Source organism: Anoplolepis gracilipes, chromosome 6 (assembly GCF_047496725.1).
Source record: "Anoplolepis gracilipes chromosome 6, ASM4749672v1, whole genome shotgun sequence".
Classification (NCBI taxonomy): domain Eukaryota; kingdom Metazoa; phylum Arthropoda; class Insecta; order Hymenoptera; family Formicidae; genus Anoplolepis; species Anoplolepis gracilipes.
Window position 1 is genome coordinate 10,436,640 of NC_132975.1, and position 27,061 is coordinate 10,463,700.

General features: G+C 36.2%; 2 protein-coding genes across 4 annotated transcripts in view; both read right to left on the minus strand.

Annotated features, from left to right (window-relative positions):
• The window catches only part of Carpb (Carbonic anhydrase-related protein B), a 57,049-nt gene that overhangs the window by 1,024 nt on the left and 28,964 nt on the right, over positions 1 to 27,061 (minus strand). Inside the window, exons 1-7 of one of the 3 annotated variants that reach the window (XM_072893617.1) lie at positions 7,070 to 7,518; positions 3,623 to 3,736; positions 2,974 to 3,024; positions 2,541 to 2,869; positions 2,203 to 2,298; positions 2,045 to 2,111; positions 1,030 to 1,184 (exon numbers count right to left, since the gene is read on the minus strand). In XM_072893617.1, the coding sequence (XP_072749718.1) occupies positions 1,030 to 1,184; positions 2,045 to 2,111; positions 2,203 to 2,298; positions 2,541 to 2,869; positions 2,974 to 3,024; positions 3,623 to 3,686 (762 nt within the window). In that variant the 5' untranslated portion in view covers positions 3,687 to 3,736; positions 7,070 to 7,518. Of the gene's footprint in view, positions 1 to 1,029; positions 1,185 to 2,044; positions 2,112 to 2,202; positions 2,299 to 2,540; positions 2,870 to 2,973; positions 3,025 to 3,622; positions 3,737 to 6,354; positions 6,964 to 7,069; positions 7,519 to 27,061 lie in introns of those variants that run through there. The other 2 variants (XM_072893618.1, XM_072893619.1) reach the window with 2 other exon arrangements.
• Positions 13,377 to 15,199, minus strand: LOC140667029 (uncharacterized). The gene has a single exon (XM_072894655.1). It carries the CDS (start codon positions 15,169 to 15,171, stop codon positions 14,815 to 14,817), a length of 357 nt encoding a protein of 118 aa, XP_072750756.1. The 5' UTR covers positions 15,172 to 15,199; the 3' UTR covers positions 13,377 to 14,814.

The following is a 27,061-nucleotide window of genomic DNA, read 5'->3' on the forward strand; positions in this document are numbered from 1 at the left end:
TACGAAGACAGAAATTATGAAAATACAGAGAAGAGAATATTCTCAATGTTATTTTTTTGCAATGAATTTTTAATTAATTAGATAAAAAATTCTAGATTTAATTTAAAATTTTATAGAACAAAAACTGATCAATATATAAAATAATTACATTTATAATTCTAAATCAGCTTTATTTTTATATGAATATTATACTTGTAAGTTAAAATAAAATTCATCTTTAATCCGATTCAAGCTCTATTATATAACATAAGGTATGAGTGATTTTATCACCTAGGTGAATATGCGATCGATATCAGTAATAACAACATTTGCAATTCTGATGTGACAGCTAATTTAAATACATGATCGATTATCACAAATGTTATTATATGTGAAAGAGAGAGAAAGGGAGTATGAAGTTTGACTTAACTTTACACAAAAAATAGATTTACCCCTTTACTACTATACTATTACTATAACATTTCTCAATGAAACTTAAGTTTTGTTAATAAATCCAGTTACCTCATTAATTTGAAAAATTAAACAGCAGCTTCCAGAAGAACTTGTTTAATTTTTTAGCATATTAATAACGTATGTGCATAAATATTTTATTTATTATTAAAGTAAAATTATTGTAAACTAAAAGAATTAGATTTCAAACATTTATGTTTTTCAAACAATATTATGCCAAAAAGTTTATTCTTTTTTTTTAAATATTTAAAATATCTTTTCTTGTACTTAGAAGAATAATAAAATTTATAAAAATCAACAAAGATTTCCGTAAGCTCTAATAAAAATAACTTTTTATGGTAATATTCTCTAAGAGATATGAGCTTAATCAGTTTCTCGTTTTTCTTCTTTATTTTCCAATATTTTAACTACGTCAAGTTATTCGTAAAGTACAATGTTCCACGAGATGTTTCAGAGATTCACCCTCTTAATGATCGGAATTGCATAATTAAGTGGAGCCTCCGTACTTTATCGTCAAACACTCGAATGCGGGAGCGTGCGGTTGCATTTTAAAAGCAACGACGGTAGTATGGTACTTGCCTGCTGCTTGGTGATGTATATGGGCTTGTTGAGGATGATCCATGTGGTGGTCTCGTGACACGCCGGCATCGTGGTGGAGCCGTCGTACGTCATGTAATGCTTCGTGTCCGGCAGAAGTTCGCGCACCCCGAAACGTTTAATTTCCATGGCCTGCCCTGTGCAATTCATACGGTCGATAACGTCAACTTTGTGTTCATGTATATTACATATACGTGTGTATACGTCGCTCGATTACTATCGACGCCGCGGTACACAGCTGATACGTACACGTCGTTACGTATCGCTAAGCTTATCGTACACACCGCTCGATCATATTTGCATACGTCGAGGAACACTCGCGTTCCCTTAAAGAATGATGGTAATTATCGATTTATCTTCTTAGTAAAAAGTTGGCGACAAAACCATGTCAAGTTTTCGAAAAGTTATAATGCATGCCATCGTCAAACTTTCGAAGATACATCAATCTTTCTACTTTTTTATTTCAACGTTTCTTATTTTTTTTCCAACAAACTTTTTATCCCAAAGATCTAAATTTACTTTACTTAAAAAATAAAACAAAATGTATGCGTACGTTACATTAAAATTGACCACACATTTGTGAAAAAAGATTATCTCTTAATGTACTTTGATAAGATATTATTTGAATTAAATTATGATATTATCACTTAATGTAAAAATGGCATAGAGAATAATAATAATAATAATAATACTGAAATAATAATAATAATAATAATAGTAGCAGTAGTAGTAGTAGTAATAATAGTAATAATAATATGCAAATGTAATCGAAATATAAAGGAAAGAGAGAGACATAGGTTTTTAATGATATTAATTCGCCTAATTATTATCTTAATTTTGACTAATATGAAAATGGTTTGAGAATTCTAAAATTCATAGATCTAAAATTTGTGAGCTAAAATCAGAGTGTCGCTTTCGCTGAATTCATTGTGACTTCCACGTGCAGTATTGCTTCCCGAAATAGATATAGTTCTTGTTACATTATTGGATTTCTCACCTCCGTATTTGATTTTATCCAGCTGCTGCGTGAATGTTCTCAGCTCAGGGTTCGAGAGGTCGCCTACCTAGAAAAGCCGAGAGAGTCTATGACGTATCGCTTATTGCGATCTTTATTCGACGCGCGATAAGCGTTGACAGGAGAGATTAGACATGTACCTGCAAAAGTAGCGATACCGCCACGATCCCTTGCGCTTTGTGCAAAGCGTCCGAGAAGTTGTTATAGAGTTGCGAATTGAAGCCGAATATCTGGAGCTGCGAGAACAAAAAGCTTTTAATATATTTAAATATTCTTTCTCCAAGAGAATGGTCTTAACAGTAGGAAATAATCCTTTTTAACGAAATAGCATTAATTTTTTTTTACGTCGAGGATATTTAAATCTTAATTATCACAAAACTTTAAATCGGAAATGAAACGAGAACGCGAAAAAATCGGGGACATTTCATGGAACATTTTGTCTAAATTACTGTCATTATCTATTTGTTTTTGTTTTCACCTCGGCAGGAAAAGCGTGTCCATCGACGGTGTGCTCACTGCCGATGCGATCGTCCGCGCCAAAGTGCAGATGAATCTCATGGAACTGATAACGATAACTGAGCGGACCGCCGGAGATGTTGACGGGATGACGGGTGTCGTTTTCCACGGCAAACACGACGCTATGTCCGGTGTTCGCCAGTACACCGTTAATTCTGTGCTTGTCTAAATGAAGCGGTTGTAAATTTGGGTCGAAAAGCAGTCGAGTAGGCTCGAGATTAACTGGTGATTGTCTTCGACCTTTGTTACAAAGCCACCATTCCGGGTTGATGAGACCCCAGAAGGCAGGACCTTTGAATGCGATTAATTGTTTTTTTTTTTTTTTCACAAGGCATATTAAGCAATAAGAGGAAAATATTATTGACGTTGAAAACAATCGATTCTCGATATCTTACCGGAAATACCATCGTACGTCCACCATTCCTCCCAGCTAACGGGTGTCGATTCTGCAAACGTTTTGTTATTAACGAGCATTATGATCTTCATGACACATCGATAATTCAATATAACTTTGAACTGGATTAATTTATTGTTTCATGTTAAAGTAGGACAAAGGGTTCTTTGTGTAAATGGAATTGCATTAGACAAATGTATCGAACTTCCTAATCACTTCTAACAGCACAGTGTTACTCAACCAAAGGATTACAGCTAATCTTTTTTGGAGTAAAACATTTTCAATGTTCAAATTATACAAAGTTTTAAATATAAATGTAAATATAACATCATATATAAAATATCGATTAATGTACCAATATGCGTTAGAAAAAAGTAATTAGGTAATTTAAAATAATTTTCATATGTATAAAAATAAATATATATATTTTTTTTTTATATAAAATAATTTTAATGTCTTTAAAAAAAAAAAAAAAAAAACAAAAACAAAAGAAAATGTACTAATTATGTATAAAATAATTTTTATAAAGTCAACGAAGAACCAGATGAATAATATAATAGAGATGTTTAAGACCTTCCTATAATGACTCAAGATAAAATGTTACGTATTAAAAGAGAAGAAGAATAACGTAAAAATATTGACATGCGTACCTTGTATTAAAATGACAACAAACACTCCCCAGACACCCAGGAAGACGGAATTGAAGGGGGCCATTCCTAGCGCTTCGCGGTCTTTGTCAATTGAACATCATTCGGCTCGTTTTTCTGCGGACACAGAAAGAAGGAGAACCAGTTGATTCCCGGGCTGGGCTCGAGTGTGCTCGCGTGTCGCGCACCCTCTCACGTGTCCCGCTGAGAGCCCGCGGAGGTCGCGACTTTCGCCCTCTCGGGTAACTTCAACAGCCTGAACCACCCACGAGAGACTCGACGAGCCCCGGTAACTTTCTAGCAAGAGAAACTCGCCGATCCGCGATAACGTAATTGATCCGTCAACCGCGTCCCCCCTTCCTACCTTCGCCGAAAAAAAAAAAAAGAAAATAATCCGTGAACCGCCGTCGTCGGGATTTTTAATCTAATCGCTCGGCGTCACGCGACGTCGAATTTGCATCCGACGCTCGTTCCGCACGAGAGGGTTACTACAGCAGTCGCACTTTTTGCGACATGATAAAGCTCTCGTGAATAAAATCTTACGTATCTGTGCGTATTGTCACGACGTATCCCGAAATCGGCGATCGGGATATTTCTCGTCTTCGATTAAGGGAGAGAGAAAGAGAGAGCCGCTCTTTCGCTCTTCACACGGATATCCGATCGGAGGACGTGAGCAAAAAGAATATGTAAACTTTGAAGAGAAAATGCGAGCAAGAAAGAGAAGAGAAAAAATTCACAGTCATCGTTGTCCAGCGTCTCTTAAACGGGGGCGGGGTTCTATCCTCTCACTCGATCCCCACTCTGGTCCATTCTGGAGTCCACCTCACCCTGGTTTCCTCTCCGCGGCACTCGAGCAGCCGGTTGTATTCTTAGGTCAGGGAAAACTCGAGTGCTCGGCTCGCTTCGATCGATCGATCGGATCTCCACACACGTCGTTTCACGCGAGCACAAGAGAGGAATCCGGAGTTCCGTCAGAGAGGAGAATACGTGCTCTCCATGAGCTCGTGAATTTCAAAGGGTGGCCACTCTTCGTCGTCAGCTGCGCGGTTTCCTTTCTCCCTCTCTTTCTTTCTAGCCTCGGCTTCGCCGATATGTGTCTTTAGGATAGATACTTTTATCGCGCGTCTCGAAACTCACCGCTGAAATATCTCGAGCCTTCGGGCCCATCGATCGTGTTTCGCACGTAGCTACTTCATCCTATGCTTTAGTCACCTATCGACCGATACAAACGGACTTTCTCCCGAAATATGTACGGAAAGTTTTGCGTCCTGCTCGGTTCACGTTGAAAGGAAAGACTCTAATAATGAGATACGAGCACGATAAAAATATCAGTTGATGTATATTTAAACTAATTGTAAAATGAAAACTATTAGATTTATTTCTTCTAAAGAAATAATTAGATTCAAATTAAGTAAATAAGTAATTAATGAGACGCAAATAGAAAATAAGTTAAATCAATCCGAGTTAAAGATAAACTCTCGCATCGATAAATCCTACCTTGTTTAATCCTCACCTCTATTATTTGATGTCTTTTTTAACTCGGTGAGATAAATTGATTAAATTTTTAAAGCGAATAAGTGAATAAGCGGATAAAAAAGTTTGATATTATTTTTTATATTTGCAAAGTCATTCTTTTCAAATATTCAAATAGCTTTATGTAGAAAACTATTATTATGCGCAATACAATGTTTAAGGAACCAAATTATTTTTTTCATTATCTACATTTCATTCGATTTTATTGTATTTTAAAATATAGAGTTTCTCGATCGACATTATAATAAATGAAAATGAAAAATAAATTTGAATTTCGACAATAATACGCAATTTCATTCGAAAGAACCTATTTCATAAAATATACTCTTTTATTCTATTTTCAGCAATATATTAGACACATTATTCCTAACTTTGTACTATACAATTGATTTTTGTAAACTTTTTCTTTTGCGACGGCCAATAATTACAATAGTTAGAAAAAAGAATATCACATTAAGATATTATAATATTTAATCTAATTTGCGTGATTATTTTAAGTATTTATTCTACATATATATATTCCGAGATAATATTCTACGTATACTGAGAGAAGATGTATCACCTCTTTATCTTGAAAAAAAAATAACTTGCTAGTAAATTTACATATATATCATATACGCAAATTTACAGTACATTAAATTTTGTCAGATTTTTATCAGATTTAATGACTCGAGTGACCTAAATAGGGGATTGATTCGATATTTCGCGGGGTTTGTCGGACCCCCGGGGAAAACCCCCCCGACGCACAAAGGAATCTTGATCGACTTGCGCGCCGTAATACCAGAGTGCAAGCATTCGTTTCTTGTTGCCTCGCGTTTCCAGGCCGAGAGAGTGGCCAAACTCAAATTGTTATCGCCGCTAATCGATTAATCGAACGCTATAGTTACCGCCAGCGGGCTTATCTCGAGCAACAAACATTCCATCCGCGCGTTCCAAATCCCAGACAATGCGATTCTAATGGCCTACGTACGTGTTTCGTTCGTACACGCACAACCCATTAACGTCTTCCCTTTCTCATAAGGAAAGGACCCTATCACCTATCTCTCTTCTATCTTTATCTCTTATTTTCTACCTCTATTTTTTTCTCTCTTTTAAATACAATTGTTATATCTCAATCTACTTTTGTCTCGTACACTATATTCTCGCACATGCTTTTTCCTCGCATCTCGAATTCCTGCCCTCTCATACTTAGTTCCTGTTACCTTATACCAGGTTCACCTTGCTTCTCATATTTCCTCCTCGACGCTGCGCGTAGTCGCACAAAGACACATTCTGACGTTATCCTATCAAAGATAACCGATCTTACGAGTGGTAGGTTTTCAACACATTGAAGCGACTGCGGGACTATGGATCGAGGATGATCGAGAAATGGAAGCAATGGGAGATAAATGAAGAAAGAGAAAGAAAAGAAGAAATATATATATATATATATATATAGAGAGAGAGAGAAAGAGAGAGTATAGGTAGGAGAGTAGGTGCACGCAGGTGCGACGGGGGCAGGAGCGTACGCGAATCGATCGCGGGGTCCGCGACGCGAAACGCCGCGACGCGGCGACGAACGAGCGGTGCGGCCGAAAATTCGCGTGACGAGAACGCGAAACGAGAGAACGCGCGCGGCGTCCTCCTGCGGAAATCAATAAGCGGGGTATACGCGAGGTATACGGCCACCGGCCACCATCGACACCCTCGTCCACGACAACCTGAGTCCTGAATGCCCTTGCTGCCGCCGCCACCGCCGACGAGTCGACTTCGCGCGCGCGGAACCGGCGAGAGTTCTACGTCCCCTAGAGAATCGTCCGTCTCTCTCTCTCTCTCTCTCTCTCTCTCTCTTTGTCTCTCCTCTCTTCGCCCATCCCTCCCTTCCCTCCTCTCACTTGCCCGTGGGCCTCTTTCGCTTTGTCACTAAAGAATACTGACCGTGGACGACGAAAGAAACGACGTCTTTCTTTTCCTCCTCCTCTTCCTTCTCCGCCGACGCACCACTTCTTCCACCGCTACTGCCGTCAACCACGGCCACGACGACGCGCGCCACGCAAGCCGGGCTCCTCTTCGTGGAGGACGATGCCGCCGGAGGACGTTGCCGCCGTGCGCGTCGGAGCAGATTCGCGACCCGTCGTCCGAGATAGTCGGTCCTTCCTGTATATAATCCCTCTGTCTTCTATTCGCCTGTCGTCCTATCGCTCTTGCTCTTCCTTTCCTTCACCGCTACCTCGTCTGTCCTCCGCTTCTTTTTCGCCCCGATCACGGAATAATTTCGTTAAAAGCGCACGGCAGTGAAGGATCGACGAAGGAGGAACGACTGCCCTACGAGGCAACTGTATACGTTCCTCCTCGCGCGTCCTCACCCCCTACCCCTTTCACGATCGCTCGATCTCTCTTTCTCACCGTCGACGGTATCGCGGCGCACGCGCCAGGTGTGTCCTTTCTCTCTACCCTCCGCGTGCGCGCTCCATCCTCTCTGTCCGTCTCTCCTTCAATCTCTCCCCTTTCTCTCTCCCTCTCTCGTCCTCTCTCGCGCGCGCGCGCGCGATCTATTTCGTTCCTTTCCTGCGCGTCTCCCGCTCTCTGCTCGCTCGTTACGTTCGCGCTTGTTCGGTCGTCGCATCGACGCGTCCGGAGGATGAGAGTCTCGTGCCTCCGTTCGCTCGCTCGCGACCACCGTCATCAGGACGTCTGCGCACTCGGATCGCTCGGCGCGAGTCACAGGACAAGAGAAACGCACGGGCAGGAAGCACACGTAGAGACACACATCCGGAAATACCGGCTCGATTCGTCCTCTCTCCCTCTCTCCCTCTCTCTCTCTTTCTTTCTCTCTTTCGGCATAGATCCCGCCTGAGCCGACTCGAATTATGGCGAATTGACCTATTTGCCTCGAACGGGGTGGCCTCGCGCTTCCTCGAGGTTTGCAGAGCGAACCAGTTCCCGCGAGGAACATCCGGAGTCGTAAGCCGGATAAGGTCTACAACGATGTTGTAGAATGCAACCTCGAAGCCGCTCTCCGCAATTTCCCTTCTCTTTGTATGCAAGCGATGGCGCTCGATTGCACAAAGGGGGTGAGGGATCGGAGGTAGGAAAATCTTGGAGCGTACCTATCCCGCTTTACTCTTCCTTCCCTCCCCCCCCCCTCCCCGCGTTCTATCAGACTGACGTTTCTTTTCTTCTTGGGACTTACCGCGCGTAAGCAGAGCGCGCTATTATATCAGGCGGTCGATCCCGGGGTCGCTCCCGCTTTCCGGAGAAGTATGCCAGGAATTTATAGAATCCATCGGGGATATCGGCGAACTGATCCCGTCGCGTCTAGGTATTCCTTGGACCACCACAAATGCAGATATACAACTTGGAACGGATATTTGACATAATTATCGCGTTACGGAAATGAGATTTTCATCGAACCGGATTTATTAATAAAAACCAAGAAAAAATATATAGACGCGCGCGCGTACGAGTCATTAACATGTTTTGTACATACATGTTATAGTATACATTATGTGACATAAAAGATGGATATTATATAATATATATGATATGTATTTTAAAGAGTATAGAAAAAGAGAAAGGTTGTAAAAAAAAGTTATTAAGATTTATGTAAGTATTTTTGAATTAAATTAATTTAATATTTTATAGAAGAATCGATCAATCATGTTTATTTAATATCTTATCGTATTTTGTTATGTAAATATTTACTATATAATAATTATACTGTATTAATATACAATCGACGTATCAATATACGATAAAATTATATAATATACCTTCTACGCAGAGAAATTTGAATTTAATTAAAAAATTACTGTTTTGATTTATGAATTCCTCATGTATATTTCTGGAATAAAACTTTCATATTTAATTCCACGTTCCAAGAATATCACTATAGGAGAATCTCACAGACGCGCTTCTATTTCCGCGAGTTTTCTCGACCAAGAGAGGCTCGCTCCTCTTTAGCTAGAATGTCGGCGACATCGTCGACGCGCTAATCCTGTCACCGACATCGGTCCGCGGAACTTTACGGCGGGCGACTTCCGGCCTCCGCCGTAGGGTATATCGATAGACATATCGGGACGAAATTACGCTCGGGGATCCTCTGGCGTTGGCGTTTCGAGGTCACCGGGCACCCCCGCCAGGATCTCCGGCGCGCGGATACACCGAAAAGCCCCTGACTGGTCGACTCTACGCGGAGCCGCTTATCGATTTTCAAAGCGGCATTGCCCCCGCGAACGCCGCTCGCCAGCAGGTCGTCGTCGTCGTCGTCGTCGTCGTCGTCGTCGTCGTCGTCGTCGTCGTCGCCGTCGTCGTCGTCGTCGTCGTCGCCGTCGTCGCCGTCGCCGTCGTCGTCCTCTTCGTGTATGTACGCGCCAGAGGACAGAGAAACAAAGCGAACGAGACAAAGAGAAAGAGAGAGAGAGATAGAGAGAGATAGAGAGAGATAGAGAGATGTTTCAGAACGATTCGATTCGACTGGCCGATACCGATGCGACGCGTACAGATACACCCTTGCGGCTGCTGCACCTGATTGCCCATTGCATATGCATGCCTGTTTGGATATTGGATTTGCCGCGAGACTTATGCTCGAGCTTTACTCTCGCCTATGTCGGCACAACGTTATACAACGGCGTCGGCGACGGTGACGGCGATTATGGGTTATCGATATTGCAAACTTAGTCTGCACGAGAGTCGGGATATAGCTCATGGATATGCAAAAATGTAAAAAAGCGCTTCCCCAGACAACGTGGGCGGGAAGAGTGTTTGGTTGGCGATCGTGTCATCCTGGCGTGAGCAAACTAGTTTGCCTCTTTCAGGAACATGCCAAGAGGTGCCGTCGGGTACGAAAGCCTATGGCCATCGGACAAATTCAGAGCGGTGTTTTTAGTCGTCGTTCGATAGTCTAACGACGAGGAGCGATGTAAAAAAGAGGAAGTGTGTGGGAAAGATGTAAAGAGAAGGAAATTTATGGGACTACCACGAAGCACAAACGCAAATATTAGAACAGAGAGAATTATGAAGAGAAATATTATAATGCGTAAATATTTGTCTATTCGTTAAGGAAATTGTCCGTCTTTTCCGTAAATTGAATAACGCGAATGAAGAAGTTTTTTCGATCGATTCGAAAAAGGTGACCGCTTGATAAATATGAAAGTTTACATCCATTAAGATTCCTGTATATTTATTGTAACTGGTATTATCTCTGTCCAAACTAACGCGGACGTGTTCTACTTATACGAGATAACGGTTCATCGTCGCGAAAATATATTGAAGCAATTAGTCGCGTCATATGACATTATGTTCTGTCAAAACTTTGGAGAGGTTTAGAAGCGTTATTAACGTCTAGCGTTTCTATATCATATATTTCGCAAACGATGTAAAATGTTACTATATATAATTTACTCAACCCGAAAATACGAGCTTAAATTGTTGATTACGTTGCAAATTTTGGAAGTTAAATTAGGCAATTCAAGCATCCTACTTTTCTATAGAAACGGCGGTAAATATCTCAGAGGGCTCTCTACTCTTTAAATGATCGTTTGAGCGCGTAATTGCTGTAATTGGGTGCTACAGATACGACGTAGTTTATAAATAGTAATTCGTGAATTATTATTAGTTTTAACTGCGACGATTTAATTACTATTAATTTTTAAAGTATCCCATACTTGTTAATAATTATTTAACGGAAATTATAAATATTTTATAATTTTATTTAAATATTACAGATTATTATTATAAATCACAGACAAATAAAATAGGGAGCGAATAAAGAAAATATAATCATCTTAAAATATTAATTTATATACATATATATAATAATTTTTAAGTAATAATCATACGGATTGTCTTTTCAGATATGATTTTTTCAAACTGCGTTCAATTTATTTTTGTTTAAACAACTACTAAAAAAATATTTTCCTCTATTGCAGTTTGTAGAATGTTGCGAAAAATTGTCAATATGACTGAAATAGTAGAATGATGAAAATATGTAAATATTTCTGATATATTTTCAATTTTTTTATTTCATAACTCTCTTCTAAACTATTTAGTTTCACTCAATTGAAACCAAAATGAATAATGCGTTTTGCAACTTGAAAATAAAAATGAATAATGCGTTTTGCAACTAGAAAATAAAAGAGTAGATATATATATATATATATTTTACGCATAAAAACAATGTGTGCAGAGAACACTTTCTTTTTTCAGCTTCTAAATCAAAGAATAATGATAGCTATTCTCCGTTTAGCTCGTTCTACATTTAGATAGTCGGATAGCTAGATGCTAATCGAAGTCATGGGTAATGTCCGGAAAATTATCTAGGCATCCGAAATATTATACTAGCGTGTAGACAACATTACTCTCAAATATATAGGAATTCATGGAGCAATTACGTAACAAGTTAACAATCATTATTTATTATAAATTGAAATAGAATTTTTTAAATTTAGAATTTTATATAAACTTTGTGTGATACTTATTGTAGAATACTTTTAAAAAATGTAAGAAACGATAACTTTCTTCGAAACGTTTCCGAATTATACATGTAATTCTATAGTTATTGAAACATGAACATTTTTTTGAAATACTGCAGTATAATTTGTATTAATAAATATTCGACCTTTATAAAAAAGAGGATACTTTTTTTTATATTCGTGCTTTCATTTTTAGTATTGTGAAAAAATTTCACATATTGGCTTCTACCTTATTTTTATTGTTTATGAATTATTTATTGATTTTTATCATTATATGTATCTGTTTCCTTTTTTGAATTTCAAATTATCGCAAAGAATGTCTCACCGAGATTTTCCGATCGTTATTCGTCGATTTAAGTATGCGACAATAACAAGTAGTAGCTACAATAAAAAAAGAACAGTTCAAAGTTACATCTTCGTGAATAGTAACGATAAAACATTCTTTTCAGAAGTCGAATATAGAAACATCGTCGGTCGCAAAAAAAATTCAATAAGAATGGTGCTCGTAAAGCGATGCGGAGGCAAAGACAGGATTATCATACCGATGAGAATAACGCACGTAACATTCCGATAGAGAATTATGTAACGGCGAATCCGGTCGTGTTCTTGGAGTGTAGAAAAAATATGACTTTCTCGGCTGTGATTATAGATAAGATCAGAAGTATTTTTAGACATCCAACAATTTTCGCTGTCATAATAAACCGCAAATGTCGCTGATTCAATATTTAAGTAATTTACATATAATACATACGTTGTGTTTGATACCGTACATTGTTCGCGCAGCATTTTTATATATGTATAAAATAATTGAGTAACAATTAGGTAATAATAAACTGATGTAAATATTTTGAATCAGTCTATTTTACTTTGTGTTATTTGATAAAAAATTGCATTTTGTTTAAAATATTCTACGGTTTAAAAGACAGTCTGGCCTATTTGGTACGTCATACACAAGTACATTATCGCGCAATGTTCCTCTATGATCTTCTCCTTTCCAGTAGTTACAGACTCGCTTGAACAGACAAAACACGCGAGTGCACATTTATGGACGCGATGCGTTCACAGAGGCGAGCCTAACTTGACAAAGAGTGCCGGCGTCGGGAGTAAAATGCAGAGCGATATAATAGTGCGCCAGACAAATGTCGATGTACGAGCAACAAGTGCCGTGAGGGCCGTCTACTTCTGACAATGAGCAGGAAATCTGGCCGGCTCTCTACGGATACGCGAGCAAGTAGGGGTGTAAAGGTGTAGGGTGCGCGCGGGTCACAAAGAGGCGTTGCAGTCACAATTAGCGATCACGCAAATTCAGGTCTCGTTTCATTCAGCGACAGCTGCCTTTATGTGAAGTCGCTGACACCAATATATTGCTCGGCGACCAAGTCGAAATGCGAACGCATTTTGCTATAAGAAAATGTATCGATAGATTATAAATTGAATCAATCTTTTCTGAAAGAGCTCTGTCTTTACATGTATAAGTATGTTTTACGGAAGAGATAAAAAAAGCAATGAAATAAATGATAGAATATAAAATATTTTTATAAAAAACGATGACAAATGTAATTAGAAATTTGAGAAAGACAATACGTTGTACCGTCAATGATTATTTTTTACAGAATACACGTCTTTATCGAATTTGAAAAAGAGCAGTAATGTTAACATTTTTTAAATTTATTTTCTTGAATTTTAAGTTTTGCAAAAAATGTAGTCCAATTCTTCGGATAGCCAACTATTTTTGTATTGCAACTAAAAGAATTTATTTAAAAGGGGAGATATATATTCTCTACATATATATTTCACAGCTCTTTAAGAATTTCATTTATTTCATCTATTTCGATTGATGCTATTGAACAAAGTCGCGATCGTAGAGATTTTTATTCAAAGACACGGAACGATTAATGAACGCAAAGACGTGAAACGATGTGTGAATTGTTTAATATGTGTATAAAAATCAACTATGCGTGGCTTGTCGTGCGCAAAAGGAGCCGTGTTATGAACATAATAATCGGTAATTGATAATTGAGGAAATACGTGGCGGATAAGGTGAGAAAATAATAGCATGGTGGCACTTCGCGCGGTCGCAGGGTGGTAAATGATATATTAATCCTACAAATGTATACTCTTATCTGCCTCCTCAATCTCATTTTTAGCGTTTACACGCGATACAGGCATTAAAAAAAAATTCGATATGTATCGCCGTATACCATTATTATGCCGCTCAATCTATCGTAGCTCGTAACTCGGTTTATATTCGTGACAGGTGTAATTTAGAAATCGAACGGGTATTTAGTGCGGACCTCGGCTGCAAGATATCGTCTGAAGATCGTAAAAGAAAATACTAAATAGCAACGGCGAGGTTTTGCTCGAGTTTATATACCTACTTACACAAAGGTAGAAGGGATAAATGAGAGAGAATGTTTATAAGCAATATAGTTACACTTTTTAATTACGCAACGGTCGTAAACGTACAATGAACTCAATCTTGTAAGTAATAAATTTTAATAAAATTACTATATATTTATAATAATAAATTTAATAAAGGCTAATAATTAATAATTTAATTTTGTCAGTAAACACAAATTATGGCACTTATAAAATGTGTGTTTATGTCATTATTTAAGTGTTGTCGTATCACGATAAAGTATATCAAAATATACTATGGAAAGTAGTATCATAAATTTAGTAAATTGTTACATAAGAACAAGGGATATTTAATCGTTATTAATTGCTATTAATGTTATTATAAAATATGTAATTATACTATTATTCAAATGACGTCGACGTGTCATGATAAATATGTATAATAGTATAATAACATAGATGAAGTAGTTACATCTGTTCCATACGCTGAAAATCTTAATGGCACACACGAGCAACGATTGCCAAGTCACATTGATTAGCGCTTACCATGAATAATTAAATTCTCCTCAGGAGGCTATCTCGGTTACGCAATCTGAATACAGATAAATTTTCTGGGATACGTTATACTGATTATATATGTCGTAATATATGATTATGAGAATATAATGTGTAATGCAGTCAAATAACCTATGATATATAATAATATCGATGCTGAAAACACTTTTCTAATTGTTACTTCTAGAATAGAGAATCTTATTATTTGGCAAAATATTACTATATATATATATCGTATTACATATGATAAAAATCTGGCGGAGAATATTTAAATGTTCTCTGAAATTTAGCAAAATCTCATCGTCGACGAACGATCATTCGGCATCGGTTTTTTACTAGCACATGATTAGGTGGACATCTAATAGGAGCATTTATAATTTCTCGATAGTGTTCGTCAGTAGACATTGTTCTATTCAAATCTGGTTCGAAGGTTGGCTCGGTCGTTTCGGGTTGGACGGTTGAATATCGGTGGAACATGGAGTCGATTTTGGTCTTCATGGTATCCTTGATTGTCTGCCCGATGTTATTCAATGCGTTTCCGATATCATTCAAGACAGAACGCCTCGTTCGAAGGCTGCTGGCTTGTGTGGCACATGTCAAAGAGACGAGCAGCAAAAGCACGCTCAGAAAATGGCGAAGGAAATAAAATCTCATATCTGTAGCTCTTTTTTTCTGGAAAGTGCGGAGAATTGCCACCTTAAATAAGTAAACACAATCGATACATTATTGTGAGCAATTTCTGATATAGTGTGTTACGTTAAACTTTATAAAATTTCCTGTGTAAAGAACAACGCTTTGTTATCTATTTATATCGCTTAAACTTTTTTAATTTCCAAAAGTTATTTATTGTTTTCTAACGTTATAAATAATTATCATCCTTGTTTATTTATTCTCAAGTTTCTGTAATCGAGAGGAGTAGTGATATTTTTGGGATATTCTATATCCCTCTAAGTATCTTTACATATAAACACCCTTAATATTGAATAAATTGAATTACATAATATTACATATATATATATATATATATATATATATATATATATATATATACACAAATATAAAAATATATTTTCAAATTACAAAAATGTGATGGCATTGTTAAGAATTATGTGGCAATAAAATAATAATAATATAATGTGCCAAATGATGAAAGTTTGCAAATATACAAAACGTGCAAAATATTGATCAGCCTACTGATATTTAGAGATATCTGTAAGTAGAACAGGAAATGTACTCTCTTTCTCTCTCTCTCTCTCTCTCTCTCTCTCTCTCTCTCTCTCTCTCTCGTGCGCGTTTTATCTGTTATGTTACGCGTCTGAAAGTAGTGTGCAATCGTGGATTGTAAGTTACGTGCCGCGAAAAACGATGAATGGGTTGTCAGAAATGAGTTGTTCGAATCACGCGGTGGAAGGTTCTTATCGCTCGGAATGAAGTAAAATATGAGCCTGTTCAGAAACATTTATGTGCACGTGCTCAATAATGCTTCCTCGCCCCTGTCTGCGTCTAGTCACGCGATTGCGCTCTCGTCTCGTCTCGTCTCGTCTCGTCTCGGCGCGAATTCTCTGTATACGTAATATAATACACAATATGTATTCGGTATAACAGAGCGCGCATCGAATGCAGGCTGTAATGTGAAATCAAATGTTATTATAGTACATCATCCAGTAAATGTGTACACCGTCTGTTTTCTCACGACCAGATTTTGAACCGCTTTTGTAGATATTTTAGACATTTGTAAAATCGATAATCGACATAAAGTGTTGTATTGTTGCTTTTAAATATATTGTTTTTTTTTTATTAACTCATTATTTTTTAGGATATTAAACTAATAAAAAATTTCGGATATTAGTATTAATCTGATATCGACATGTTTCATTGCTTAAAAAAAACGGAGTAATATTCAATATCAAGCAAAAAAAATTGATAAATTCAACTATTTGAATCAAGAACGTCAAATAGAACTGAATATTAATAAAGAAACTAGTTATCAAGTTTATTTTATAAAAAGAAACGTAATAAAAATTAAGACGATCGAATGCCACTGAAAAGAATGAACTTTAGATTCGTTTATTTGATCTAATAATAACATATTTTATATTTATTCATCTGCTTTCTTCCTAAGATCCAGTATCGAGAATCGATATGACGCTATGAGTGTTGTCATGAAAAATATTTCGTTTTCCTGAGCAGTTTACTTTCTTAATCATGGTGTTACGGTAATGGCAATTATGATGTAGAAAGATATCGATTATGTGTATATAGCGTCTCAGAAGAACTCAATATCAGTACGTTCTTAAATAAATTTGCAATTGCTTAAATTTTATTCTTAATTGGCACACATAGTTAAAGAGATATTTATAAAAATATTTAATACCTGAACAATTTTAAAAGTAAAGAATCAAGCTCTGAAATTAATAATAATAAGAATATTTAAGTTTAATTACATAAATTACTAAAATAAACTTTACTTCATACATCTATCATTTAATAATGAAAAAAATAATAAAATTGGCAATCTTTTTTTTGCAAACGGTAACAAGATATCGGTAATAATTAAATTTTTGAAAAATTGATTTATCAAGAATAATAAAATAAGTTATTGTTCACTTTTTTTAAAAATATTTTTCAGTCAGTTACACGAAGGTGTTAGATAAATAAAAATAAGAAGACTAAAGAGAGGCGAGAAAAGCGTTCATGTCAAACGTGTAACGCGAAAAAGAATTCCTCACCTAGTTAACGTTTTTGCGCTTGGTATGCCAACAATCTTATATCTTTGCTGGTTGTAAAAATCCACTGTCGTAACCACTCACAATGTAACAAACTTACATCAAAGATGAATAACGAACGTGGGACGTTCGTGCTGAAGCTTTCTTTGAGTGACAATGGGACATAAATGCGAGTTTTCTTGATCAAGTCGTGCGTCTCTTACCGATAACGACATATCGTTTTTTAATGGGCGGGTCAAAGGGGCGTTTGTTTTTATCTAATAATAATGCAGATCTGTGTCATACTTTTGCTTTTTTGCGTTCCTATATACTGACTTCCATTATTGCCCTGGATTCTCCCTATTCGATTGATAAATCCTACTATATTTCCTTGACTCTTTGATCGTGGCACAGATATATGTATATGTATAATATACGTATGTACAATAAGGTTCGGAGAATCGTTTCTTTATGTATAGATTTTTTAATCAATCTTTGGATTGGATTTTGTTTTAACAGAAACGTCTATAAGTAATAATAACTCTTGTATAAAAATAATAATAATACTATAACACGTTATTTTTACTTAATTTCAAGTCATTGTAAAATTTTATATTATTTTATTATTTGTACAAAAATTAATTACAAGACTTATTTAAAATAAATATTAAAGAGCTGTGAGAAAAATCGTGAATCAATTTTATGTTAAAAAATTATTTATAAATTGATTGAATGATTCGCAGAGAAAAAGAGAGCTGTATAAAAAACACACACATTTCATATTAAATGAAAATTTTCATAGTTAAAAAAATTTAAATAATTTGATATATAATAATTAAAAAGTTCACATACGCACATATAGGCCATTCGTTAAAGTTACTTAATCGTTGTGTGCGATGTACATTTTTATTATTGGATATGCCGTTTTACCAGCCGTAATCTGACACGTCTAGGGGTCTCACGTATTACAAAATCCGCATACATGTACAATATTCACATATTGAAAAGCAACTGGATCCGTGTAAGTAACCGTGTTAATAATACTCGTATGTGCGTACATTTGTATGTGTATCGAGTTTCATATACATATGTATTTAAGCTTTAGAGAGATATTAAAATCTATTCATCTAAACATCTTTCGTAAAAATATTACTCATTGTCAGAATGAAATCGATATCATTTATGCAAAGTGGTTCGTGTTGCAAATAGCATGCGCACGCGTGCCGTTTATTAAAAAAATAATAAAAGTGACGTAGTTAATTGTACACGAAGTAACGAGCTTTAAATACGAGTCAACGTGGAATGCGGGCGTTAATGGGAAAAGGCGCTGGCAAAGTAAACGTTTATATCGATCGGCAAAGATTTAATACAACGGATATATTGATAAAATGTCACCCAAGGCTCAAATATCGTTCACGTTAAAGCGATAACAGCACATAAAATTTTTTTATTGATCGCCAAACGCAGAAGTGAATATTGCAGCGCGTAGCAAAGTTTCATGCTGCGAAAGAAGATCTGGTAAATAATTCGAGTTGAGTCTTCTGTGTAAAAAAGTTCTCTCAAACATTTGCGCAACATCTATTTGCGATGCAAAATATTTTTGATACAGCTTATTTTCTCTGTAGATAAATCATCATTATGCAGAATCAATAACGAGTTATTTAGCTCTGCATTGTTTTGCTATTATTAACACGAAATTAATTAATACTGTTTTGATTTCGTCATGTTGATCGTAACACAAAGAAATTGTTTACAAATTCTATGTATATATATATATATATATATATATATATATATATATATATATATATTGTATTCTATATTAATCAAAGGATTTCCATCGTTACAACTATAAACATAAATTCCTTATGCTTTTTCGACTCATTTCCCGCAAATTAAAATTTATAATTTTGCTATGGCAAATGTTGCTTGAAAAGTGAGCATGCAAAACAGAGTCTGCTCTTTATGGTCGTCCAACCACAAGATAATTTCTTACAGCGCACTTGAGAGAGCGAGAAATTTAATTGCCCAAGTTTGCCGCTTGACAACTTTTGTATCTTGTACGTTTCAAATATTGCATCAAAATGTTTCATCGCACTTGAAACGGTTGTAGTTGTGAAAAATTTTTCATATTTTTTTTTCACACAGGCCAGTAGGATAGTTAAAATTTTTGAGTCATAGAAAATTTACTAATGTGTTTTCTTTTGTTTTATTTGTTCTAATATCAAGAGTGTTAATCTCTTTTTTATTTCTAAATTTGTAATATTATTACAGCACAAACATTAGCCCTTTTTACAGATAATTTTATCAATAATCTTATCCGGGTCTACTCATTAGAATAAACGATCTAATTTGTTTCTGAAAGTCCACGGTGATTAAGAGATTAGATTGGTGCGAGGGGCTTAATTACGTTAACCTTGATTTAATCGCTCTAGGTCCATCGTGTTTCATAATTATGTGCCTGGTAATGACCATAAATTATGGGACAACAAATCAGACTATTTAAGCATATAATTTACCAATATTTGCACGTATCGATCCGTGCGCCTAAGGCCATTTACATCGTTCTCATGCACGCCGAAGCAACTTCCGAAAACGGAAATTACATCCGCCGAATGACAACGTGGAAAGTTTAATTCCTCGCTTGGTGCTTATATTAAGTCCTTAAATAATTTACATCCACGCGTTCGTAAGTCGTTAGTATAATTTATGCGTTTTTTACTTTGTAACGTAGTAAATATTTTATCCATGTTGATCGTTTCTCAGAAAAATAAAAACTATACGATGCTAATATAAAAATAGCAATACAGAAGTGTTATTAGCTACATTTTTTATTTTTTACCTTAGTATTCTGTCAATTTTTTCAATCATATTTTCTTTACAATATGAAAATGTAATTGCTAAATTTCTGATATATTTTTGAATTTTGTTTAATATATATATATATATTGTGTGTGTATAATGCAATTTTTTTTTTGATTGCACAAAGTTAATTTAACATTGTAAGGTTATAATACTATCGTGGAAATGGTTTATGTTTAATTGTACAAAAAAATGTATCAAACAGAAATTATCCAAGAGAAGTTATATTTTCCTTAACAAGATTTTTATCATCGTTGACGACAGTGTCTACAATAGGAATGTTTTTAATGCATTCATGCATGACTCTTCACATTCCTTTCTATAGCGGGAATATAGAAAGTGATTTATAAAAGAGAAGCTATAACGTGCATGATAAACTTGATTCTCCTCGGTAAAATCTACGTGAAAAAATCCCGACAGTTAATCACACTCCAAAGTTAATTAGCGCATGATTAATTAACCGTATGTCAAAGTATCAAATCGACCGATCTCTAGAGAGTTCGCTGACTTCAGTTCGAAACTTCCGGTTAATTAACCTTTCGTCGATGTAACGAGCAAATTACAGAAAATATCTTAACGCGTATGCTTATATGCAGTTGTAAATACAATTGTATTATTGCTTTACTGCATCTTAGATGATTTGTAAGATTGATATATATATATATCTCGTCAGCTCATATTTTGAATGAAGTTGATTCTGTGTATCCGGGAAGATCTACATTCTTTATTATACTTGCAATCCTTTTCCCTTACTTCCTCGTTATTTTCTTTTAATTAAGATGAAAATGACTCGACCGACCATATTAATGTAGAGATGCACGTGCATTTTCCAACATGTGGAATTTGCAAGTGCGAGCTTATCGACAGAAGGAATTTGTGGGCAAGAGAGATTCGCGTGTAATAAAATTATTTATGTACGAAAAAGAGTTTATCTACTCACAATACTCTCTTTCTCGACTGATAGTAACATCATTTATTAAGAAACATATATAACACCTCGGCTTTCATGCATTATTTGCAATATTTGAAAAAAACTATTATATATTTTTATCATTTATCATTTTGTGTTATGAGATTTAAATATTTAAAATATTTGTGTATACATAATATGAATATTTATATATTTATAGTAGGTCTTTCTTTAAATTATATTAATAAAGTTTGTCATGCGTTTATCGTACCTGCTTGATCCATTGAGTTTTACTTAAACTGAAACGTGGTAGATGTCATCCTAAGTATTCCAAAGTATCATTGACATTATATTATTAACAATTCTGAAGATTATTTATATATACAGTCAAAAAGTTTTATTAATAAGAAAATATATAAAGACAAATAAGCAATCAAAATAATAACAAAAAGGCAATTTTACTCTTTGAAAAATGAAAAAGAAATTATAATCCTTAATCTATAAAGCGTATGATTGAATGAGAATAATTTAGGAATTTAATTAATAATTAATAATTTAAGAATTTTAGCAAATTTGAAAACAAAAATTATATATGTGCGCGTAATGCTATAATAAGCTTGAACATATGTACGAGCCACGGTATTATAAATTCGTTGTCATATATACCTATAATCTCGACTGCATAGTTATTGCTCAGCATATTAGCTGTTTTACTGTGATAATGTAATCATTTCACAAAGAATTATTTTACACAGTTGCGTATTTATGTTTACACATGCAAAAACCAGTCGTATTTTTGGCAGTATATGGAGTTATTGTCTCTGGCAATTTCAATTAACTGTGTAATACTTATTTATAAACATTATTATATTAATTCATAATTTTTTATCTTTAAAGTTTAAAATGATTATTATATATAAAAAATAGAAAATCAGAGAAAATTTGTTTATAAATATTTTATCCATTTCAGAAAGAGAAAGAGAGAGAGAGAGAGAGAGAGAGAGGAATAGGGAGAGACAAAAATAATAAAAATCAGAGGAAAAGGTTTTTCAACGAAAAGATAATTTTAACAATATATATGGCGCACTTCACTTGAAAATTTCAATTTTATTCCAGTCTGTCGGCAACGCGATCAATATAACGTTGCATGCGATTAGGAAATTCTCGTGAAATTAAATTTCCACGAGAGTGAACCTAGTTTATGTTCCGTTCTCTATAGGTATATACTATAATATACTACGCGATGAGAGACAATAATCTGCGCGCGTTCGAGGATCGGAGGATACATAACAAATTCCCGATCAAAACGTTAGATAACGTCCACAAGAAGGAGCAGAGTCTCTCCCTCCCTCCCTCCCTCCCTCCTTCTCTCTCTCTCTCTCTCTCTCTTGCTCTGTAGTAGATGAGCAAACAATTGGTTGACATAAGCGAACAATGTATCTATAATCGTGGACTAAAAGCAGCGATGCAAATTGGGACTAAGATAATGCCACGAACGATGCCATCGATACCTGATGGGACTTGCTCCTGCATGCTCGTATATACATATGTGTGCGGCTTTGAAAATGAACCGTGCATATAACACACACGTAACACACATACATGTACATACATGAATGCAGTTGCACACGTGGCGCGATTGTATATATGCGGTATACGTATGATTTGGCGGAATCGGCTTTGCGGTCGACCATCGAATATATCACTGCAGCTTTTGTAGCTTTGATTCCGATCGTCAACGAGAATGAGGGTCAGCGGTGCACCAACCGGCTATTTTTATGCCGTAGGTAGGTACCCTCTCTGAAATGAAGTTGGCTTTCGTGCTGTTCCGCTTGCAATCCGTCGCAAGCGGCACTCTCTCTCTCTCTCTCCAAAATTGCCACTTTGAGCGAAGATATATCAAGTGGGGATTTAATTCTTTGACACGGATTTCAAGCACCACGCACACCCCTGATGTAAATACCCGTCCACTTTTATGTTACAAGATACGTAATTTAATCGAAGATTAGGGTTACCATGTATTTTACATACATAATATTGATTTTAAATATATTATTTAATAATAGATATTGAGGGAATAATAATAGAGTTCAAATAATACTAATATCATATCTAGTTATATATATATATAGAGAGAGAGAGAGAGAGGGGGGAGGAAGATCTAAATAAGCACATAGAATTATTAACCTCATTTCAGCAGCAAAAGTGAAACGATATAATCCGTTATTCTTGGGAATTGTAGAAAAAACTTTAGACTACTTGGTACGATGGACTTCTCTCGTTTCCATTTTAAAGCCACGCGGATTTGCATTTAAGTCAGTTGATACAGCCGCATACATCGAAACCTTGGAATCTCTATTACGCTATTAAACGTATGACTATCATTTTCTATTCATTATAAAACAATAAAGCAATAAAAACTTTGTTGGAGTTTGCTTTACGATTCGTATATTAACATGTAAAGTTATTTGAATTTCTCTCTCTCTCTCTCTCTCTCTCTCTCTCTCTCTCTCCTTCTCTAATGACATCGTTGCGTGATCAAATTTAACTATAGTAGCTAAAAGCTAACAAAGTTGAATAAGAAATTAGACAACGACGAGAATTATATCAAGCGACGTATTAACAAACACGTCTCGCTACATGACCATCTTCTTTGGAACGTACGGGAGTCATCGATCCATCTTATCTTCGCGCCATTCCATTGTGCTCAGGCGCTTTAACGAGTGCCGATGGGACCGGTAAGCACGATGCAAGAAAGAAGGGTTGAAAGAACCGACGTTGAACGCGAGGGGAACGGAGGGGTGTGCAGGATATACTTAAGGTAGGACGCAGTCGTCGGGTGAGGGGGGACTCTCTTTTCGCGACCAGGGTATTAAAGCCATTCCGCGTAGCTGGCACTGAAGAGTCCCCGGGGCACGTCACGGCATTCGCCGCGGCTCCCGAAGGATTTAAAGAATGGAAAAGCTCGCGTACACACACCCTATGTTCCGCACACACGCTCCTTCCCGCGTGCGCGGGCAAGTTAAGGAGGATAGGGTGACGGGTATAGTGGCGTAAATAAAAATAACGTCGCTCTCTACCTGCGAGAGACGGGTGGTAAATGAGCCGCTCCTGGTGGATCATTTGTCACCATGCCCCGGGCTGAGCGCGCCTGATATTACTGTTGTGAGCCGAGGGTGTCATTATACGACGTCGGTCGATCATCGGGCACGCAGCGTTTATGCGGACGTTAATTGTCGCCATTATTCTGCGCTGCTGTACATCCGCGCTTGCGGTCCGCGACGGCGGTTCTTTGTAAATGAGAAACTCGTTCGTTATCACATGCAGTATATAGCGCTTATACATTTGTGTGTGTGTGTGTGTGTATTTGCGTGTATAGTATAGATCACCTTATCTATAATAAATTTGCGGAATGTTAGGAACGTAATACGTCACGCGTTCATAAATCTAAAGGTTCTCATCTATCACAATAATTTCCAATTATTGTAATTACGTTGCTGTAATAAATGAACGTGGCGCAATAATGAACAATTTATCAATTCAATCATTAGCAGTGGTTAAAGTTCATTTCTGAAGAATATTATTGATAGGTAATTACATATGAGTCACGTTTGCGCGAAATATTAAAGGAAAATTTAAAATTATAAAGGAATGGTAGCGTGAATTACCTTTCTGACGTATTTTATAGATTCAACTTTATATGCATTATTATACGATATTGGGATTAATTAATTATAGAATTCAACTTGCAAAAAAAAATTATACATTAAATTAGGAATCAGATTCAAAACAAATATATTTGCGCGATAAATCTAGAAATCGCTACACGTTACGATCCGGTATTCGGTGACGAGGAATTAAAAGTTTGGACGCTATAACGGTATGTTTTATGATGCGCTACACGCGGCGAGAAACACCGCGAAACATTTCAGCATTGCGGAGTTTTTTTCCCACATGACTTGTAACTTTTGCGAAAGCGACTTGGAACTTTTAGAATACGCGACCGTACACGATACGCGCGTCGTATAAAATACAGCGCGATGTCATTAAAAGAGCTAATGAGTATATATATGTCGTATTTCCGCTTTAAGCGAACATTTCGTTGGGATTTGACGTTTCGAGTATTCAAAGGTATCGTTATATTTTGAACAAATACGGCGTTTTAGTTATACGATCCTCTAAAGCAAAGATAAGAATTTTCCTCTATATTTTTAATTAAAAATTGAAGTATGTACATATGCGTCATGCGAAATTTCTAACAGCACCATATAGAAGGATAATATTATGTCATTATTATAATCGTTGCAGTTTGATGTAATAAATATAAAATTAATGCGCTGAAAAAAGATCAAAAGTAGATTGTATGTGAAATTTTTTAATTGAACGTAATTGTGTTAAGTAAGGGAGAATGAAGAATACATTTACAAATCAGAGCTCGAAAAAAAATTTTTATTTCCAGAAATAAAAAAGTAAAGAATATTTCTGAAATTTTGTATTACGCTACAAGGAGTTAATAAAATCCGGTCGTTCATGATATTGTAGTGTAGAACTATCAATTCCTCGATGGAAAAAAAGAAAAAGTAGGATTTTTCCAAAAAAATATCTGTCACACACATGGTCCACGGTCGAACGAGGAAATTCGTAAAACGAGAAAGAGAGAGAAAGACGTTATCGTTCGCAGGCACGCTCGTCTTTTTTACCGTCTTTAAGATTCGCTAGCCGCAAGCACACTCATTTTTGCGCCTTTGGCGAAGTTCTCAACGCAAAAGCGATAGCAGTCTCTTGCCTTTCTAAGCGAACGCGTGTCGGAAAAGCGAGCGGAGAATTGTTGGTAAGTGGCAGAGAGAAACGGGAGAGGATTCTGGATAAAAGCGGAAAGGCGGATGGGGAAAACGAGATCGAAGAAGAGATCACTCGTGGCATTCGAGGGTGCGTCGATTTGACCAACACCGAGGAACAAATCAGCGTAAATAGCGAGCAGACTGTCCGAATAGATACGTTAAAACTTCATTCGATACGTTAATAGAACAGCTATTCAATATCCGGCAATATGACGTTTTAATAGTAATTCAGAAATATTTTGTTAGTATGAATTATATATATATCGATATTAAAGACTAAATAACATTAATATCACGGTTCTCGGATACAAATACTTGTTGTATAATAATTTAATTTTTAAATAATAATTTATAGAGATTTAATAATGTATGTAATATAAAGATGATAATAATATCCATTATCATTACTCTCAGGACGATAAAATTAAAACATGCAATTTATTACCATGTAACTATTTTATATACAAAGATGTGTCCGATACGATTATCGAAAAAACATTTTAATGACAGGATTTTTGAAAATTTATTACTGGGAATATTTCCAATACAACATTTATGTAATAAAATATAATATTTAAAATAAAATATAAAATTGCTTTTCTGTCCTTTCTTATCTGTTACGGAAGAACAGTATGAACGTTTTACGCTAGCCTCATGACGTTCAATAGAAAGAACAGAAACGAAACGAACGAGAGAAGAGGATAAGCGAGAACGGTCTTGCAAAGAGACGCAATATCCTTTAGGGTGGAGGGTCATTCGAATCGGAGGGTGGACAAATAGAAGGAAGGAAGACGAAAGACGAGAAATGGTGCGCGATCGCGCGAGCTTAACGCGTTCAAGATCGTTACTCCACCCTCGTCCGAAAGCACGTATCGCGCACAATTCTCCGCTTGTAATACAGAGGCCGCTTAATAATTTCTTGCAGAAGTTAACGGGCGCTCTCGTGTACCGTGTTTTTTTAAATTCCCGCAAGTATTTCAGCGGCGGCGAGTTATTGCCGCGACAAGAGCAAATGGCACGCGGACGTGCCACGCCGACGCTCGACTCGTTTGCGGCAGAAGAACGTTAAGACTTAACACGAGAAATTCCCCCAGAGACGCGACGGTACTAAAATGGAACATGATCGCGCTTAGGGATATCGGTTTTCGCGGACGTTACAGGAATAATGTACGATTCGTCGAAAATTGCGTATTACGTGTAAACGCATACATTTATTTCTTACTTAA

Bases quoted from the DNA above. Each gene is read 5' to 3' on its own strand.
- LOC140667029 (XM_072894655.1), bottom strand. From the start codon at position 15,171: ATGAGATTTTATTTCCTTCGCCATTTTCTGAGCGTGCTTTTGCTGCTC.